Source organism: Exophiala bonariae (assembly GCF_035927105.1).
Source record: "Exophiala bonariae strain CCFEE 5792 chromosome Unknown scaffold_40, whole genome shotgun sequence".
Taxonomy (NCBI): Eukaryota; Fungi; Ascomycota; class Eurotiomycetes; order Chaetothyriales; family Herpotrichiellaceae; genus Exophiala; species Exophiala bonariae.
Genome location: NW_027042515.1, coordinates 208,104 through 222,350, shown reverse-complemented (window position 1 = coordinate 222,350; position 14,247 = coordinate 208,104). Strand labels below are relative to the sequence as shown.

Sequence of the window (14,247 nt, the reverse complement as noted above, 5' to 3'; positions counted from 1 at the left end):
TTGGCACCACCTCCAGGGCTACTATACTTAGGGCGAGGAGCCTCCTCCGACCTCCGAGGTAGCCATCAATGTTGACTGCTTTTGTGGTGCTATAAGCGAGAGCTCACTCCGTGCTATTCCGCAGTATTCCCAAAGAATATCCTACTCTTCGACGAGCTGTATCGGTGAGCACTGAAGAATTAAGTGAGCGCAAGCAGCAAAGTCTCTCCAGGAAAAGAGTTTGGTTTCAAATATGTACTATGTCAATCTCTATGCAGCGAAGGGCTACATGTAATAAGATCGTTGTTTACCATGATAGTAGATAGTGATTGTTCAATAGACGCCCAGCGGGTATTCGTGAGGGATGTTTCCTGTGTCCGGCTTGATCGTCGGTACATATGTATAAGACGTAGTCGACATTTCAACTATTTCTTCCAGGCCGTTGGTGACGGGCGCCCTGCGAGCGTGGAGGCGGTCGTCGATGGCTTTCGCCAATTGCAACAGGCCGCCTTCTGTGAATGGCAAACCTAGAATCTCCATGCCAATGGGGATCCCAATGGGCGCAGACGCGGTGGCGGGCGAAAACCCAATGGGTACGGTGACGACGGGGCTTCCTGTGACTGCGGCCAGGATTCCATTCCGGCCAGACTGCGACGCGGAGCCGATGGGCACAACGAGGTTCTTTTGCTCAGGATAAATTATTGCTCCAAGGCGGTTGGACAGAAATGTCGAGCGCAAGGTACGCGTCAGATTCGCGATAAGCGATTGCTTAACCAGGTAGGCTATATCCCCTGTTGACGAACGCAGCGCGCTGTTAATGTAGGCATGCTGGGCTGGGATCACAAGGTATTCAGGGCTCGTGCTGTTCGCAAGGGCGTACAAGTCCGACATGCTGCGAGGTTGATGGCCTGATAAATATGGAGAACTAAGGTACGAAGTTAGCTCTTCACGATACTCGTGCGTTTGTGTGTCCATAGTCCCCAAGATAGCTGTGGCGTTATAGATGGTATCAGTGACATTGATGATAGTTGCACCCTGTGATCGAAGAAGCGTGAGGACCGAAGACATGGCCTCATTGACAGGGCTAGTTTCATTAGTTACAGTACGGTTGAAAAAACCTTCGAGAACGCCGATGCGCGTACCTGTGAGGTTGAGCGAGGTAAGATAGGTAGTATAGTCTGTCCCGATAGTAGAGGGTGGTAGTGCAGAAGTGACATTATCCCGGGGATCGTACCCAACGCTCGACATCACTGTAAGCGCGGTAGCGATGTCCTCGAGACACCGACCTATCGCACCGACGGTATCTTGCGTATAGGAGACGGGGATGACGCCGGCGCGCGAGATAAGACCTCGAGTGGGCCTGAAAGAGAAGAGAGAGTTCGCGCTCGCCGGCGACCGGAGAGAATTGACTGTGTCTGTACCGGTGCCGAAGACGGCGAATGACGCAGCGATAGCGGCTCCTGTGCCTCCAGAACTGCCGCCCGCTGTGCGCTGGAAATCGTATGGATTTGAAGTCTGCCCGCCGAGACTGGACACGGAAAGGCCTTCGAGAGCTAGTTCGTGGAGATTCGCTTTACCGAGAATCACGGCTCCTGCGTAGCGGAGAGCTGCCACAGTAGGGGCGTCTTGGGTGGGCTTAGATGATCGAAGAGCGAGACAGCCTCCTGTTGACGGCATCGGTGTCGCATCAAAGTTGTCCTTAAGGAGGATAGGGATACAGAATAATGCACCTGTAACGTTGCCTCTGGAGAAACGCATGTCAAGAGAGTCGGCAATAGCGAGGGCATCTGGATTGAGCGCAATAATGGCGTTGATATCCGGGTTAAATCGCTCTATACGAGCGATGAAGGAGCTTACGATATCACGGCATGTTGTAGCACCAGAGAATAAAGATGCATGTAGCGACGAGATGGTAGCTTCTCTAACATCAAGGGTGAGAGACTGTGACATGCTGAGCTGTACGTATGCAAGGCTAACCAGAGGTATTGCCATGAAGACACGCATAATGGTGGTTGGTACTTGTTTTGTCCTTGTTAAAAATATAGAAAGATCGAACGGCCTGGATCACCAAGTTTGTATTTACTGTCTACCTAAGTCGCGCCAACATCAATATATCGAAAAGAATATGCTCAGGTGTGTTCCCTTGGCATTTGTTGAGATGTCTCGGAATCTAAAAGAGGGCCCTACCTTATCGGCTCGGGAAGAATCGTTGGCAGGTCGTGGCCGAAACCCGGAAAGACTTGTATCCCGCAATATGTTGCAGACTCGTGTTTCGCCTCTACAGTACCGAGTACAAAAACAAAAAGGGCTGTCGCTTCTGGTCCGAAGTCGGAAAACTAATGGACAGCCATCGCCTACTCAACCAGTTTTCTGATAACTGTTCGCCTTTCACTGGCCAAAAGAACTGGGTCGGTGAGCTAAGAGCACTTAGAGCAGATCGCCTATTGGACGATGAAAGTGTATAGTCACGCTGCATGCTCAATGGTCGAGACAACTTTCATGGTCAACGTAAAATTATGGTTGGACCCTGTGATTTAACGCTACGAACGCTCAAGATATCACTGCTGTGCCATGGCAAGGGTCAGAACTTGCGTGGACGGCTATGGACGTTGCTTTGGTTCACAATATCCTTGAGAAAGTACAACAACACACTGAGAAGGCTCCACGAAATCCACAATGGGGTTTTGGAGCTGAAATATGACCCAATGTTTCTGGGTTGTGAAAACACTCCGGGGATTGCTACTAAATTGTCCAATATGCCCATAGTATGGCCATTGAGAATGTCATTGCACTTATTGGTCGCTGGGCGTCATTTTGAAAATCCAAGGTATCGCAGTAAAGGGACAAATCGACAAGCGATGGGAGGGTTGGTTAGCTTCTTCGCGTCACCTGCTCGACGCTTACACTGGGGAAGCTATATTCGTCTATCGACCAAGAGGTGGAACGAGCATGTGCCGACATAAAGGGCCCAATTAGGAAGAGTGCCCTAGAAATCACCTGAATACTCAAATCTATCATGATACAGCTCGCTTATTCGTGGTACTGAGAGACAATCTTGGTGCGCATAAGATCTGGCACTTGTGGTATGTGATGCCTAGAAGCATGACTAATTACTAGACCTGCACCCTAAGTATCTAAACCCTGGAAACCACACATCCTAGGTGCTTGAGAGTCAAGGACTCATCAAGTTGGCACAGGAAGTGTCTCACCTCCAACACGTTATGTCGGAGGGATTCTCCCCAAACCGTTGGCCCTCCAGCAAAATCTCTGCTTCGCCAGGAGATCATGAATAATTGCCTACAATCCTGTGAAGTCGAAGAACTGAGTAAGGCTGCCTTACCGAGATTCGGAGTCCTCTCAATCACGTGTTCGCTCATCTATCGATCTCATTCGGCATCTAGATGACTTTCCGTACATCATCCTTGGCTCTGGCTCCGTCGATGGTCTCCAGCCAATCCAACTTTCGTTCCGGGGCGTTCAAAGCTCATGATTGCGTGTGAAGTCGAAGGTGACGACTGCCACACTATCATTGTCTTGCACGAGTCTTAATTAGTCGCGACAGTAATGAGATTGATTCGAGAGTGTTAGAGAAGATGCGCCTCCAGACGAGCAAAAGTTCCCAAAGCCATGGGCCTTCCGATCGGTCCTTGGGTTCCAGGTCTCGCCCTTTGAATGAATCTTGAGTAAACTCCGGAATTCTTCTCCACCAAAGAGAAACTCTGTTAACAATCTTTTCGACCATTTATTTTGCTACCTCGGTTCGTCGCCTCTTCACCAATTGGAATTGACATTTCACTCATCATGTTGTGGCTCTCGGAATTTCAGCGCGATACACGTGATGGGTGATAGCTCGCGGAAGCGGGGAGATAAATCAACTACCCGATAGTAAAGAACATTAATCCCGGGTCACGGTAGTTCTCCCCGCTGGAGAACATTTCCGGCGACTCGAATCACGCAACCTATCGATAGATTGTACTAGGGCGACTGGTAATCTCGAGGTTGGTGGATTTGGGTTTGATCCTAAGCATCGGTGCTATAAGTCTAAGATTCACCCTTCTTAAGTGAAGTCTTCCATAATGGCACTCTAACGGAAGGCTCTTTTCAGAACCTGGTTCCGACAGCATCCGTGACGAATGCAAATTCGCAGTGTTTGGGCAAGACACAGCAACTATTTACAATGGCTACCAGCATCTCGCATGAAGGATCAAGTTGGAATCACACCATTCGTTACATAGGCTGGGGGGCCGGAATTTTCATCATCGCCCAAGTTGTCGTGTTTCTCTGCAGGGCTCTCGCCTCGCCATTGCGCTCGGTGCCGGGTCCTTTCCTCGCTCGCTTTGGTCGAGTCTACTACTTCATCCGGGTGTCTTTAGGCCGCTGGGAGCGTGAGGACATCGCCTTACACCGACACTATGGCCCCGTCGTCCGTGTCGGAGCAGATCTCTACAGCATTGATTCACCCGAGGTGGTGAAGAAGGTATATAGCATTGGCTCTAAATTCACCAAGTCGGATTGGTACGATGCCTGGCGTCATCCGGACGTGAACCGGTTACACTTATTTCCTGATCGAGATATGAAACGTCATGCCGACACTCGAAGACGCTTTCAAGCTATGTACTCTATGTCTAGCTTAGTCACCTATGAAGGATACGTTGACGAGTGTGCTGCCATTTTCCGTCAGAGATTGACTGAATTTGCCACGAGTGGCGAGACGATTGACATGGCCCGTTGGCTGCAATGTTATGCGTTCGATGTTGTTGGCAACATTACATACTCAACTCGTTTTGGCTTTATGGATAAAGGCGAGGATGTTGCAGGCCTTATGAAGGCCTTACATAGCATGCTGAGATACGGTACGCTTGTGGGAATATATGCGTCGTGGCATCCTCTGGTCTTCGATATTTTCAGCCGCTTAGGTCTTGGAGGTGCTTCTGGCAGGAATTACCTAATAAAATATGTTCAGGAACGGCTCGAGCAGAGGAAAGCAGAGAACCAAGCTGCAGAACTCAAGGGCATTAAAACGACAGGTGCAAAGGACGAGGGTGCACCCATGGATTTTCTGGAAAAGCTTATGATTGCGAATCAAGCCGATCCGGAAAAGGTAACGCCAGCTCATGTTTTTCTGATCGGATTAGGAAACATTATCGCAGGGTCGGACACGACGGCGGTCAGTCTATCGTCCATTTTGTACAACCTACTTAAATATCCATACACGATGGACAAGTTACGGCAGGAAATCGCAGATTTCGAGAAACAAGGTCGTTGTGGAAAACCTGATGTCTCATTTAAGCAGAGTCAGGATATGCCGTATCTTCAGGCTGTCATGAAAGAAGCTTTAAGAGTTTGTCCTGCGACAGGTTTACCGCTATGGCGAGTGGTTCCCGAAGGGGGTGTCGAACTTTGTGGTCATTACTTCCCCGCAGGCACCACCGTCGGCATCAACACCTGGTGTGCGCATTATAATGAAGAAGTTTTTGGTCCAGATGCTGGAGACTTTCGTCCTGAAAGGTGGCTCGAGGCTGAAAAGGAGGGAGGTGAGAGACTTAAGAATATGGAAGCATATTATATGCCGGTACGTATGGTGTTTTCAGCGTTGGAACCATTACTCCATACTGACAAACTCGATTTCAAGTTTGGCCTAGGTTCTCGAACTTGTATAGGTCGTCACATTTCCTTCTTGGAAATGTCAAAGCTGATACCTCAAATCGTGAGAGATTTCGATTTCGAGCTGAAGGACCCTGATCGACCTTGGAGTACGGAGAACAATTGGTTCATCACGCCAACTAGCTTCCGGGTACAAGTCAGAGTTCGGTCACAGGGATGAGATAATCGTGTTTATGCGCTGGAAACTTTGGATGTTTAGAAAATCCTCCCCACAGCGAGTTCTTCGAGATACATGTCTGCTACTAAGTGCTATGTCGTCTGATGTAATATTCCCCATTGGGATGAGCCTCCGGTCGCGCCCCTGTTCTTGTCACTGTACTATGTAGAACGTGGACCAGAATGGATTTGGTACGTGATGGATATATGAGAGATGAAGAACTGCATACATAATTTGTCCTCACTGGGCGCTGGACACTTAAAGGCTAAGCAGACTACGTATTGGACGTTGGAAAACCTCTTTTGGATCAGGATGAATTGCTCTGATTTCTCTACTTGATGGAAATGAGGCCTGATTCTCATGTAAATACACGTCAATTGACACCCAAAGGAGAGTTCCTAGTCAACTCATCGTGACAGAGTGAGTTTTGGTTGCGTCGCGAGGGTTTTACTAGAAATGTGCGAGGTTTGACCAATGCCTCGACCACCCACAGGTCCAACACTAGGTGCCTTTAGCCAGGGACGTAACTGAATTATTCTCAGCCTGATGAGAAACCATCTTGAATCGATTGAGTATATCGACACCGGACAGTAAGAGGAGGAAAGTATACCGCGACTATGTATGTGCTAAGGGCGGCGTTACATGGTCGGATATTGGGTACATCTCAACCTCTCTGGATGGGGTTCTCACTGTCCGGTGCTCAAGAATTTCCAAAAAGAAGAACAATCGAAAACAAAATAGTATGACTAGTTTAATGGCATCGGGGTAGAACTGTTTCGCACAACAAGACCTTCGATGTGTCTTCGAGCTATTAGCCGACGATATCGTGTTGGCGACTGACACCGTAAGGGGGTAACAAGAAGCGACTGCCTTGATCACGATCGGAGAGGCAGTCTTTGGTTCGACAACAATGCCCAGGCACTACAGATACTGTTTTTGAGGGGAAATTGAAGCGCGTGATTTAAATTCTTTACTAGAGAAGTATCCTTTTATTCCGGTGTGCATTTTCACATCCAAGACGGTTTTATAGATGGCAAGATGGTCCCCTCACAATCGCCGAAACCAACCAAACTCGATTCATCATCGCCACACCATCCCCGAATATTAAGACTATCTCCATCCTCCAGGTAAGTTCGCTTCATAGTTGCAGACAATTTGATACTCTGCTTGCCTCCATTGGTCCCTTCCAGGAAACAACCGAAACTTTGAGGCTCGGGGCCAGCAAGTGTTCCTGAGGCTATCAGATCGCCAACTTCCAACGGGCAACCACCAACTGTATGGTGAGCGATCATTTGTGCGAAAGAAAATACAAGATAGCGGCCATTTGTCCGTGACAAGGTTCCGGAGTCACCATTCGCTGCTAAGGTGATCTATATTAGTATCAAATCCATCAATGAGTTTGTCCTCCCAACTTACCTTTCACCACAGTTTCCAGCTTGATATCATAGACATTTTCTGTCATCTTCTCTTGTAGATAGGATTGTAGTTTTGTCTCGTTTTCAATAGCCCTGACCCGGAATGGCTCTAGAGCCTCTTTTAACACAACCCAAGGACTGATGGTGGTTGCGAACGATTTTGAATTGAAAGAGCCTAAAGGCGCCGACTCCCATTTGTATATATCCCGAGCCCCCCAATCATTTAAGCAAACAAAACCAAAAATGTGCTCATCCGCCTTATTGACATCAATTGGCTCTCCGAGGCTGTTGCCTTGACAAACCAATGCGCCCAGTTCAACCTCGATGTCCAGTTGACTACACGGACCGAAGCTGGGCTCTGAGTCGGTTGGATCCTGCAAGAATTGACCCAGAGGCCGGCGCACACCGGTTCCTGAAACGATCACAGACGAGGCCCTCGAGTTATAGGCGATTGGGAGATGGAGATAGTTGGGCGTCAAAGCCTTGGTAGGATCCCTGAGTATGCGACCACACTTATAGGCGTGGTATTTGCCTGCAAAGAAATCGGTGAAGCCCCCTATTTTCATAGGCAAGTGCGTCTTGACTTGGTCTTTGTGGAAGAGACAGGCTTGCTGAGCCGCGGTGTTGGTTTTCAGCAAGGCAGGGAATCGAGTTTCACCTGTCAAAATGTCCTGCAGGTATCGGCGGACCTTGTTATGGGTGGTTTGGCCTAGCGAAGCGAAGTCATTAAGCGCAGGCTTTGAAAAAGTTGCAATCTGGTCCGGAGTGAGATCTTCCAGTTCAGAGAAGCCCTGATGCTGTGCGAACTCGTGTAGATCCAAGACATGATCACCAATAGCAATTGCTGCATGCCTATCAGCACATTTTGGTGTTGTAACGATCCCGAAGGGAATGTTGGCCAGGGAAAAATGCGACCCTTGTGGAATATCCACCCAACTTTTTACTGCCATATTCACTGTTCTGTTCTAAAGCACATCTATTCAACGTCATTAGCCTTTGGAGAGCGTTTTCGGAGGAATGAATACAGTGTGTGAATTTCACAAAATCTAAGCAACAACGAACCTTGATTTATAAGGTAGATAATGACGGATACAAATGCCCAGGTATGGGGCTTAAGCACGGAACACTTTCCGAGGCGATTGGCATAACACATACCTAGCCATGATCCCCGTCTCCCAATGTTCGGTAAGCGATAAAACGCCTCGAAATGGGTTAATCGTTCTCAAACGCAACTCCCACATAGGTCTGGCTTTAATATAAATGCAGAGATAAATATAAGGTAAATGAGATGTGGTCCCAAGTCGTCTGATCGTTCCAATATATCGGTGTGAGGTTAAGTGTACCGTGCACTCTACTACTAGTTGCTTTGTCTCACCCGTTAATGTTCGTGGTCACGTATACCCATGGTTTCTCCCTTCGACTTCGCTCTATCCAGTTTATTAGAAAGCTCTTAATCCGAGCCTTTCCCTTGCCACTTGTACTCTTTCCCTCGTTTGCTTCTCTACTTCCATGCCGCTTTCGATTCATGTTTCTTACGTTCGACATTATGTTCTTCAAATAGTGCCGATTGTACGGGAGAGCTGGAATGGCTGAATGTGAGACCTTCAACTTCGACTGCTATCAGGAATTGTTGATGTATGCAGACAGGCCGGGTTGGGGCGGGTTTGGATCCGGGAGACTGTCGGATCAGCATCCGGATCTTTCAACTGTGTTCCGACCGACCGAGGTTCAGCCAAAAGTGTGAGACGCTGTAAATTGGTCCGCCATCAGTGGCCTCATATCAACTACGAAGTAGTCACTAATGAATCTATCAAACAACTCATACACAGTAAAAGTTGAGCAGTCGCCCCAATACATTCACACAGCATACGAAATCCCCATCTCTAGGCACTCATGCACTAGCTATCATCGCGCTTGCCTATCTAAGTTGCTCGACCTCACTATGGGACTCTCCCATTGTCTTGGGGCCGACATAGTGACCCGACCTTACAAACCACCACACTGATACTAGGATTGTCAAATCCCCCCAGATTAAGCCGACATAGTTCATTGTTTGCGGGTTAGTTGGTAACGCGAATAGGAAACAGTAAATGACGAACCGTACTATCATATAGCCGCAAGCGATGAAGTTTAGAGTGAAGCCGTATCTCTTTAGCTGGAAGGGTCCGAATTGGATGTTTATGAGGCCAGTCAACAAGTGTAGCAGGATTGCTGCAGTGTATCTATGTGCGGCTTTGAGCTGACATCAGTCATTGAGTATAGGAATCTACTTACGATTCGCTGCTCATGAGCACAAAGCTTCCAACAAACGCATTGAATGCTGTTGTGCTGCCAACATAGATGTTGGGCCAGATGGTGAGCGGACTCTCGGACGAGGACACGGAGCAACTTACTATCCTAGAACAGCTACGATACACCCGCAGCTCAGAGTCACGTACATAGACATTCCTTGCCGTGAGGATACCTTGCTAAGGTACTGAGGAAATGGCATCGCTCCGTCTCTTGCAAAGGCCCACAACGTATCGCCCGCTGAGATGTAGACGCCGACCATGCAGGTTCCAATATAGAATAACAGGAGACAACCTAAGCCCATTGTGCCGCTCGCTGATCCAGTTGCCTGTTGATAAATCTTTGCAATGGGGAATGGCGATGCGAAAAGTGCATCATGGTCATTGATGGCATAAGCTGAATGTTGTCAGCAAAGGCTCGGTCCAATATCATATATAGCTGTATGGCAGCATGCCAGAAGATGAACTGACGATTGCGATGACAGGAGCGCCGTCAAAAAGCCGATAACTATCTGTGTTCCGAGAGCAACGGGGACATTCCTGCCTGGGTTGGTGACTTCTTCTGCGATGTGGCTAAAGCTTGCGTGTCAGACTTGGTAAGCTGAGACGATGCGAAGAGGTTACCGCATACGTGGTAGCATATGGAGTTCCAACGGAATATGCTCCATTAAGCATTCCAGCGACCAATACAAAGCTGCGGATGTTAGACTCAACACGTTTTCGAATACTTCTTGGGTGTTGAGCTCACCCGTCAGGTTATCCAAGATCTGCTTGCCATCCTTTCCACATAAAACTTTGACGATGCATGCCTGCCTGAACCAGGTATAGCCGCACTGCGGCGTTCAGCTCGGCAATGTCGTTAATTGGAGTGTCATACTCACACTATGATGACGATGATCAAGAGCCGGGCAAGGATGTGCTCTATTCCCACAGTGTCAAATGGGCCATTGCGCTAGTGGAGAGGCACACGCATGCACAAGCAATTCAAGTGGTAATCTGCATAACTCTTATCAGTTTGCTTGAGTCTCGAAAGATTGCTCCATGGATTGGTTCTACCCCTCCCAGATAAGTCCCTAACAAATACATGCCTCTGCTTGGCCTCGAAATCACTGTGAGTTACCCCATACATTTGGACAAGGATGGTTGCTGTTATCCCCATCGACAAGTGCCACAAAGGTTAGTTCAAGCAACAAACTGAAGACGAAACTCACCGAAGCACACCCAAAACCCAGGCGAGCCAGTTCCAATAAGCGGTGAAAAATCTGTCGACACGAATTAGCTGCAGGATTTGTTGTCTGTGGAACCATTAGAGATACCTTACCCGACAACACGACCTCATTTCTTGCCTGGAGTAACAGATGCTCAATGGTAGACGACCCCCACTGGAAGGAATGGCAGAGGCTAGCTCAGCAATTGAAGCTGCCACTATCCAGTGGAAGACGGAGACGACGATTAATTCATGGATAACTCTAGGAGGCCCACCATTAATCATAGCCACCAAAATCGAGCCACCCACGACGGGCCATCACCAATCCAACTCCAGCTGCTGATAACAAGCTGAAATTGCGGTCAAGTTCTCGGATATGACCAGACGCTTTGATTGAGTCAACAGCTTCACCATCGGTTACTGGTGGGACACTCTGTCCTGGGCCAGCAGCGGGACCTTTTCCTCCTCGCCCATGATGTCTTTCCTGTTGTTAGTTTGTGTTGAGGTGAATACGGGTGCAGATCGCTACGTTCTACAAAGCTGCATGTGTCAGACAATAGGATATATATTTTCCTTCTGAGGCACGATCTGCAGACACTTTCGACAAAGATGGTCTCCGGCAAACAGGTGACGTACACTGGAAACGTGGTCTGCGGACGACGACGTGTCTTGTAGGTCCATAGATATGAGATATGAGCGCTGAATACTAGACTTTTAGTCGACGACCAAATCCGAGACTTGAGGCCTACAGGCAAATTGTCGATTGGCTTTATTCCTCGACTCAGCAGATTGGTCATTGGCATCGAAATCCACACTAATTGATAAGAAATCGATGAATGGCAATTGAACCATGTCACATGATATACGAAGCACTCGTATCGTGACTTTGTCCGCTACAAGACTTGTCCTACTATGAGTTCGTCTGTTAAGTTCAGCTAAGCATCAGCCAGCGGCTTAGTGCTGCTTGATTGGACGACTGACTGAGGTGGTGTGCCGTCTTAAAACACAGGGTTCAGGGCACTAGCAATACTGTGGAGCTACTTCATGGTTGCTTCAAGCGCCGTGGCACAGCCACGGTCACCGGCGAGGTTCATGAGCTATGCACAATCCAGCACTACCATCACCTGTAGCTTCAGGAATTCCATTACAAGTCTAGGACAATCGTACCAATTCCCCGAGAAACGCAACTCAACATGGCCGAGCACTTTTCGGCGCCTAATAACCCAGTCCCTCTATGCTCAACTTTGCCACTTTTAAGCCCAACTCGGCATGTACCGCAGTTGCCAGCCTCACACGACGATGGGATATCGAGTCCCGCATCGCGAAGTGCATCTAATAGTGTTTTATCGCCGCCGACCTCAATCTGCTTACCTGAATCTGACAATGCAGCCGTGAAAGGATCTCCCGAGGTGCTGATTTCGAATTGCTCAAAGTGTAGACGCAAACGGTCTATTCCCATTGACGCTGCAGTCTCTTCGACAGCTTTCTGTAATCTTTCCGATCCACAACAGTAAACATGCGTTCTGTCGTTGACTTGGCCCAAGATATTAGTAATGTCGAAGAATTTGCCCATAGACTTATCATAGATTGTGATGTTATTCCCGAACTCCTGGAGGTAGTTTTTCAGTGCTACGTCATCCGTATTCCGTACAAGATAGTGTAGATGGTATGGGTAGCCGCCACGTTGACAGTATTGTGCCGATGCAATAAATGCTGTGAGACCAATTCCACCGGCGACAAAGATATGCTTCTCACATTCAGCAACACCGGAGAGAGGGAAGCTTGCTGTCATCTTTCCAACCTCTAGAGTGTCGTTTACATTCAATTGAGTATGGATATAGTGCGAGCCACCACGACTCGACTCGCTAAGTGCAACAACCAATTGAAAGCGATTCGAATCTCCAGAGACCACCGAGTATGCCCGGACTAGCTTGCCCCCTAGGCGCAGTCGCACATGGCTCCCTGGCAATACCGGATCCGGCTTCTCTCTAGGATCCTGTGCTTCGAAAATCAAGGAAACGATACGTGGCGTTTCCTTCTTCTTTGACGACAGTTTGTAATCAGACCAGATATCCATAGCCATTCCATCGAGACGAAGGGACTGGTCCTCGTACTGCTTCTTTAGCCTGTTGAGGAAAATATTTCGCGACTCGGACCCTAGACCTTTCATATCGACTAGTGATCTCATAGCTTGTTCGTTCTTCACGTCGTGGTATAAATAGTATTGAACCTTGGACACTGGGCAGTCTGGATTCAGCCTCTCCAAGAGCAACATTTCGTCTCCAGCCTGGATGGTACCGGGCTTAAGGATCCTATAAAACCATCCTGTGCGAAAAAGGTCCTGGCTTCGCTTTGCCATGTCTTTTACCTGGAAGCGCAGGTTTAGTTTGAAACAAGGCTGGCGAGGGTCGCAAACTTGGGCGATAACGTTGCCTATTTGTATAATGTCGCCGATATGAACATTACGCTCATTGGCATGTCTTGCGACGATATTCTCGCCAAAGGCGCCCTTGACAAATAGGTCATGACTCTGCGGTAGTTCAGCTCTCCAGCGCGCATAGTGCGCCAGGCTATACTGCATGAGTGCTTTCTCGGGGCCACCGTGGAACTCGAAGGCGTGCTCGTCGCCTTCGAGTCCCAAAGGTGTGACGGTGACCGCACCCGAGCGTTCATGCTTGAAGATAGCCGATCTTTCCTTTCCAAACACGGGTTTGATCTTCCCTGTCCTGAGCTGAAGGACTTTCTCACCTCGCCAAGGCTGCTCCAAGAATTTGACAGCCTGTGCGTTCTGGTCTACAAAAGGAGCCATTACGTTCAAGTTCTTGAAGAACGCACCTCAATGTTGATGGGATTTAGCGGGCATCATAAAAATATTATGCGTGCAGGTACTACGCTACTAAGTATATTGAAGAGGGAGCATTGTGCTGCGGGGAGATGGGGATGCTTCGGGGTTCGCAATCCACTGTGCCGCAGGGGGTAAATTGCCGCCTAAAAGTCCGCCAGCCCGGCGTTCGAACAAAGATGGCCCAGCCGCCGGGTTCAGGGCTGTAAATACTGAGTACTTGTCAGGATGGCGCTTTCATTGGTTCATCTAATGGAGCAAGGCACTGTGCGCATGAACTAGGTAGCGAAGAAGGTTGATTGAATCCAAGCCCACCTGGATTTCCCCGGACTATTTCAGACAAAGATGATGATTCACTGAGACGCTTGTAGATTACGACGTTCTCGGCTCAACGCTATCTACGCTGGGGGAGATCATCACCAGGAGAGCTGGGGGCCAATTTGTACTCTCCATCGCATCCAGAGAACACCAGCTAGATGTTGATCCCAACGAACGGGGTGTGCTTACGTCCACCAGTGTGCCTGCCGAATGTTGAATGAGACGTTCAACTGTAAGCCACGTTTGATTATGTATCCACTCCAGCTATCTGAAGTCTGAACTTTGCTATCGAGCAAGATAGCCCGCTGGTAAAAGGTCTTATTCTTGCCATACCTGGATCAGCATGTACTTTGCTGCTGAAACCCGTGGCAGAGCAA

General features: G+C 48.6%; 4 protein-coding genes across 4 annotated transcripts; 1 reads left to right on the top strand and 3 right to left on the bottom strand.

The window, feature by feature from the left end:
- Positions 1-312: 312 nt before the first annotated feature.
- On the bottom strand, positions 313-1,983 carry LTR84_010229 (uncharacterized protein; the record flags this gene model as incomplete). Its single annotated transcript, XM_064853766.1, has 1 exon — positions 313-1,983. The coding sequence occupies one exon, from the start codon at positions 1,981-1,983 to the stop codon at positions 313-315; it is 1,671 nt and encodes a 556-aa protein (XP_064700720.1).
- A 2,173-nt stretch (positions 1,984-4,156) lies between these two features.
- On the top strand, positions 4,157-5,803 carry LTR84_010228 (uncharacterized protein; the record flags this gene model as incomplete). The annotated part of the gene is made up of 1 exon (XM_064853765.1): positions 4,157-5,803. One exon carries the CDS (start codon positions 4,157-4,159, stop codon positions 5,801-5,803), a length of 1,647 nt encoding a protein of 548 aa, XP_064700719.1.
- A 1,004-nt stretch (positions 5,804-6,807) lies between these two features.
- Positions 6,808-8,165, bottom strand: LTR84_010227 (uncharacterized protein; the record flags this gene model as incomplete). The annotated part of the gene is made up of 2 exons (XM_064853764.1): positions 6,808-7,160; positions 7,217-8,165. The coding sequence occupies 2 exons, from the start codon at positions 8,163-8,165 to the stop codon at positions 6,808-6,810; spliced, it is 1,302 nt and encodes a 433-aa protein (XP_064700718.1).
- Positions 8,166-11,854: 3,689 nt separating this feature from the next.
- Positions 11,855-13,519, bottom strand: LTR84_010226 (uncharacterized protein; the record flags this gene model as incomplete). Its single annotated transcript, XM_064853763.1, has 1 exon — positions 11,855-13,519. The coding sequence occupies one exon, from the start codon at positions 13,517-13,519 to the stop codon at positions 11,855-11,857; it is 1,665 nt and encodes a 554-aa protein (XP_064700717.1).
- Between the last annotated feature and the right edge of the window lie 728 nt (positions 13,520-14,247).